This window comes from Atta cephalotes (genome assembly GCF_000143395.1).
Source record: "Atta cephalotes unplaced genomic scaffold scaffold00009, whole genome shotgun sequence".
NCBI lineage: Eukaryota > Metazoa > Arthropoda > Insecta > Hymenoptera > Formicidae > Atta > Atta cephalotes.
Window position 1 is genome coordinate 3,742,048 of NW_012130073.1, and position 6,760 is coordinate 3,748,807.

General features: G+C 32.1%; 1 protein-coding gene across 1 annotated transcript in view; it reads left to right on the forward strand.

Moving 5' to 3' along the window:
* The first annotated feature begins 4,317 nt into the window (after positions 1-4,317).
* The window catches only part of LOC105627527 (uncharacterized protein DDB_G0287625), an 11,457-nt gene continuing 9,014 nt past the window's right edge, over positions 4,318-6,760 (forward strand). The window contains exon 1 of the mRNA XM_012208808.1: positions 4,318-4,357. Within this exon, the coding sequence (XP_012064198.1) occupies positions 4,318-4,357 (40 nt within the window). The remainder of the gene's footprint in view (positions 4,358-6,760) is intronic.

Consider the following 6,760-nt stretch of genomic DNA (forward strand, 5'->3'; position numbering starts at 1 on the left):
AGAGCGCAGCAATTAATCGATAGAAATAACGGCAATTATTCTTATTATCACTTTATTGCGCAAGCAAATAATCTACGATAAACGGTACCGATTACTTCAATTCCGTGGTCATTGGAGCGTACGTTAAACTCTGAATGCAGGTGATAGAAGCTAATTTCTGAATACCACCGTAAGTCATGTGTTTCATATACTTCTTCATTAAATTTTATTTTGTCTTAAGGAAGAAGTTAGACGTATTTCTTTTACGTAAATTATTAATACACTGTTTATCGTGAATAACATAAACAGTTCCCTCGCAAAAATACACATAAATGGATTATGGAAGAATTTCTAAATTCTAATAGGAGAAATCGTTCTAGTGTTAGAACGGAAGCTTTGGGTTGTGGAAATGCGATATACTGGTGAGATATAATAATTATAATATTTTAAATAAATCATTTTTTTAAGTAGCAGAATTAAGAAGAAATATTATTAAGATGGATCACGTTTCATAGTTGCTTTAAAAAAAAATAAACAATTAGTTCTAATAAAATATTCTTATAAATCAATTCTAATCTTTCTGTCCCAATATAATTTTATTTAACATTATTATACATTTCTTTGATTTATTTCTAAATGTAATACTAATAATTTTGTTTTATAGTCTTTGCTATCTTTCCAATATTTCAAACTTCAAATCATTTTTGCATGTTCAGATGCATTTCTATATTTAAATATGAAGTCTTTTAAATATTCGCGAAGAAAACGTCAAGATTTGCTCGATGCGTGTTTATCTCATTCAGTAGCGCAGAATTTTGTTTTGGTCGTAGCGCTCAAAAATTTCCAATGCGGCTCTGGCGTTCGTCCAAGCAAGTTCAACGTTTCATATTCCGATCAGATAATAATCTAATTTACGAAAGATTTTTTTTTTCACGCGCACGCACGATCAACAACTCTCATTGTTATTAACGTTTGTTCTGCATGCGTTTACTTTGCACAATCGTATACACTTTCTACCTACAAGGCAAACAATGCCTTGTAACTAATGCAACAAATATCCTTCCTTCGATCCTATGGATAGCAAGATTAAAATAGCGAGAAGCATTTTGTTCGTATCTGATTCATTGATCTAACGAATCGCAATCGGAGATCTATTTTTAAGCAGATCTGCTTTATGAAGATATAAACATTCTAGAAATACGAAATGTATCTGACTTAAACTGCTTTTGCTCTGTTGAGAAAACAAGCAAACTATACAAAAAGTCTTTACTATATGCAAATATTTTTTAAATTTATTGTTTTAATATTTCACCAAATATACAAATTATTTACTTTTCAATTAGAAATTTAAAAAACAAAAGTCCTTAAAATATTTTTCTCAATACCTCTTGATATTATCTTTTTCTCTCACACGTCGCTTTTTATGTAAATTTCAGCTATGAAGAAAATTATTATCATAAAGTCACACAATTAATTATATGAACATAATATACATATAATCTTATATTATTTCCATTGAATCTTAATAATGCTCGTTAATGAGAGAAAAAACAACATTGGAAAAGCGAAAAAATTTTCTTGTCAGAATTTCGCAATGTGTATTCACACTTTTTTAATTAACTATTTCTCCCATTGCATTGCATTGTAGTTAGTATCAATGCATAATTTTTCACGATCGCCGATTAATTCAATAATACAGTTCAGAGTGAATATTCGCATAGAACGTATGATGAAATAAAAGCTCGTTGTGTTTCAGCTACATTTTTGAAAGCTATATTTTGTAACCGCATCGTAATGCTTAGTACCATTTGAAAAAGTTTGTTTATTATAATAGGAAAAAATATATAAAAGTATATTTATAAATTATTAAAGGAAATTAATTAAAAATATCGAAAATATCAAATTTCTCTTAAAATATTATTTTTTAAAAAATAATCTCTCTAAAAAATAATTTAAAAAATAATATAAATGTTTCTTTTCCTTTATAGCTATTTTTTTTAAATTAATATTATACCTAAGATTTTTTTATTATTCAAGTTTTAGAGAAAGAACATAAATAATTCATGAAAGATTGAAAATCTTTAAAGTATATTTTTTGTTACACTCATGAATTTAAGAAGGCGGATCAATTGAGTAACTCAATCAATTGGTACCAGCCATCACTTCCGGTGACCTTTAGTGGGCGTCGATGACCGTTACTTGCTGATCGTAATATAAAGTAACTAAGATAATGTTACTACTGACATATCTCACACATATCTTAATAAGAAAAATTCTGTCGAAAAATGTTTCATAAACGATAAAAATCGAAACAAATACAAATCGTACTTATTGTAGCTCTTATTCTTGTAATGTATAATTAATAAATTAAAGTCTGTCGACATAATAATTCTCCGTCACGCATTAAAGTTATGTTTACACGATAAAATATTGCATATCTATTTATCTAATATAATGCATACATATATGTGCCACAGGAAATAGATAAATACAAGATATAAAAGAATTGAAAGAAAATAGTAAATTATATAACATGATTATGAAATGTACAGCTCCTAACATATTTTGCTGAAACTAAAACTTGTGTTGAATAAAAATTTATAAATTTTATTGCGATCCAGGTCTAGTTTGCACAGCTTCCGAATGAAATTGATCATTGATCTGGGGAAGACTTCCCATACTGCCTGAGAACTCATTCTTTGCGTTGTGACACAAACAAAAGGAACAATTACGAAAACTTGTGTAACTGAATAATGCAGTCTTGTATGCAGCGTGCAGGAGGTATCCTCTCTCTTTCTTTCCTACTTTTACAAAAACGATAAGAATCTGTTTGAGAACTGGAGCGCGATAGCGCGCTTAATTAATGCGAGCATGTACGGCACATTTCTGTACGGAAAACTGAGAAGAACGTAGGAATTGCGTGTATTTACATTCGAAAATCACGTGCCGTCTCTCTGCTTAATTAAAAGCGATAAGCAAGAATATTTCGCATCCTGTTGCGTATCTCACTTAGATCATCGTAATTAATTAATTTGTATTAATCAAATACCAAACATCAAATACCGTAATTTTATAATCTTATATAGTCATTGATAAACCTAATCTCAAATTGATTAAATTCGATGACTCGAACCTCATTAATAGCTAACTGTACAAGTCGTAACAAGTGTATAATCATTATAATACATTCATGGCATGTTATTATTCAAGATCACGATTGGTAATCTAATTTGGTACTGGAAGGTTGCAAGGTTACTTTCACCAGACGAGAGGAAAAAAAAATAAAATCTTAAGAGCACGATGCCATTACGGTGTGTGAATTATCGACGATGATCAAAACTTCATAAAAATCAAGGCCATCTGTTATACGAAGTGGCAATTTGTAGCAAATTTAACTCAATGTTCAATAAACTTCACAAGTAAAAGTCGTGATACACAGAATAGATACATGTGATGTGTGAGACTGAAAAATTCTAAGGCAAAGAGATTTCAACCTTCTGAGTAAGAATGCGAACTCGTTTATTATTGTAAGAACGCTGCAACTATCGCTCGCCTGATGGTTTAACATAAGTTATTAAACCAGAATATTATCACATCGTGTACCTTCTTTGAAAAATTTTACAAGTGCTCTTTAAACTATGTGCTCCGGGAGCATCGATAGGCTATGATAATTAAACATTCGCAACCGCTACTACAAAGTCACACCCGATATTACGTGATCGCGCATTTATATAACACCCGCATTATCCTTGCATTATATGGTTAGCAGTGGTGACAGCACAGAGAAAGTTCCTATCCGTTCCCATATGCTCGAGCACCTCTACAGTCTACGCGCGGTGCTAAGGCACTCCGCTTTGATTATGCTCGCCGGTGCTCAGTGCCGTGCGATTATCATTCAATAGCCCGAAGAATTCGACTAATATTTCGCAACCGTAGAAACCTCTCTGTCCTCAAAAATGCCTTGAGCGAGAAAAAAATTGACGATAAAAACATTTACAAAAATGTCGCGCAAAATCGAGAACTTTGGCATTTCGATATAAGAAAGCAATATTTTATAATTACATTTAATTTATATTAATTACTAAATTTTTAATTACTACATTTTTATTATATCCCATATACGTTGGAATTTTATTAAAATTATTAATTCTTTATAGATTATATATTAACATTTTGATAAAATGATAAATTAATATAATCCTTTTTTAAAATTTTATTATAAAAAATCATCTTTAAAATTAAATTAATTGGAACGCAGATCAATTTACTAATTGAATAATAATTATTCCATTATATAATTAATGTATAACTAATTTATTTTTTTATTACAGTGCCAATATGCGGGAGAAACGATGGCTGCTGCTGCTCGCTCTGTATGGTAAGTTAATTTCTATAGAATCCAATGATTCTTCGTTTCTCGACGATTATGATTCCACAACACTAAACGGAGCTTAGCGGGACTTTTACTCGATTTCTACTATTTTTTGAAATCCTGTTTAACGTTCCGCAAAAGAAAGAATCTCTTCCCTTGTCCATCTCACAGTTCGTTGTGATGTCGAAGTCCTTAGTATTTTTGGACTTTCCACGACTGCGAAGGAATGTCGAAGAGACAGTGGACGACCTTCTACACCCGAGAATTTTATATCGCACGTAAATCGAGTCTCAACGCGACTTCTCGTACAATACAAAACAGTGACTGAAACAGCCTTCCATAATAAACAAATTAAATTGAACAAGACAATACAATGAAGAGTTAAATCTATTGATATTAGATAAGACTCGGCAGCTATTTATAATATTTTAACATTTTGTGTATAGAAAAGCAATTAATTAGAAAACTAAAAAAAAATATAAACTTTTCTTTCACATTTTGCTCTCAGTGTGAATGTTAATTAAAAGTTAATTTAAAATTTTTTCCTGAAATTTAAAAAATAGTGAATTACTTATATTAAGTAGTCCATGAAAATTAAATATGCCGAGGACAAAATGGTCACTATCAACCGAGAAACGACAGATTATTCTTTAAAAATTACATCAAACACATTTGGTATTCGTATTGCGATTCATGGCTACGTGCGAATCGCAAAAATGTTTTACAGAAAAGTTGCACGAAGAAAGAGGGATCTGTTGTGAATGACAAGAGATTTCTTTTGTCTCGTTGCGAAGCATGAAATGTGTAATCTTAAGAGTCCGAAAATTCCGGATAAGATATTTGACAGACACAAGCATTAACGTCATCCATTTTAGTGGCGACAAAATAAAGCTCAAATCCGATAAAAACAGAATTCCATGCCAAGATTGCGTTGTGACTGTTTGCTAACGCGTGCTGTGAAGTCGCTATCGACCTGTTCTCTGTCCATAATACTCATTAGAGCGGTTTGTATCAGTCACGTGCCACCGTGTGTTAACATTTGGAATGCTTTCTGATATTTTCGCCGATTGGACAACATTCAATTTGAGATCTTTAATCACATTTAAAATCATGAAATAATTTAAATTGTTATTGGCATCGTAAAACTTTTACGATAATGGGACGCTACATTAATCTTATAGTGATGAACATAACGTTAACGACTAACATCTGATCATCGTTAACATCGAACGCATCAACGTAAAACTTACACGTAAATGCGTTTCGTGTCGCATCATAATTTCTTAATGAAGATTAAGAAGATTTCGCCAAGGCAAAAGAAGATTCCGTCACCGGCGTCACGCCCTTCGAGGGAAGAAAATGTCAGATCATTCCCATTCGATCGAAACTACGCGTCGCCAACAGACAATTGAATGAAGCAATTTGTTTATACGCCGACATAGAAATAGCGGTAACGATTTCATCATGAAAACCGACTTATCGTATAACGTTTACAAAGAGGGAGAACGCCCACGTTAACATTTCCCACAAACGGAATGCGAGCGTGTTCCCATATAATTCATTTTTTTATACAATGCCAACCCGTACGGTTGGCGGCTCTTTATCGATCGCAGCCTGGAAAAGTATGCTCCCGTTATACGATCGCTGGGCCTATAGTACATTTTCAACATCACCTTCGAGGACATCCACTTTCCGGTCCATAAGCTGCGTTCACGTTGCCGCGCAACCCTAATCGATTCAACGAAGGCATGAACAATTGTTTTTACGTATACTCTACAATCGTCTCGAAAATAACGGAAGCAAGCATATAAGAAACGTATGATCGTAAAAACAGTGATTGTAAGTCCTATAGAAATTATTAAATAGTTACCTGGCTGGCTTTTCTATATTTCAAGTTTTATTAATTAATCCAGTAATGTGTGTTAGTGACAGAATTTATTTATAGCAATCCTTACTTTTCTCTGTCTTCGAGAAACTAAAGCCGATATATTTTGGATTCGCAGCGTATGAATTGCATCCATCAATAAAGATATATATAACGTAGAAAGATAAGCCTTATATAAGAAAGTAAAACAGTTTCTGTCTTAATTCGTGCTTCACGGACTATTCATACATTGCATCTTAATTTCTCCAGTTGCTGGTTCTCAAAATAGCCTTGAACTACTTCAAAACAGTCGCAAATGTGATTTAGGAGCAAGGCTTTATGGAGCCATTAATAATTAGAGACAGTATTTATGTATATATATATATATATATATATATATATATATAGAGAGAGAGAGAGAGAGAGAGAGAGAGAGAGAGAGAGAGAGAGAGAGAGAGTACTACGTACGTTACTTAGTTAAGTTAAGTTAAGTAACGTAAGTAGTAAGTAGTAAGTAAGTAAGTAAGTAAGTAAGTAGTTAAGTA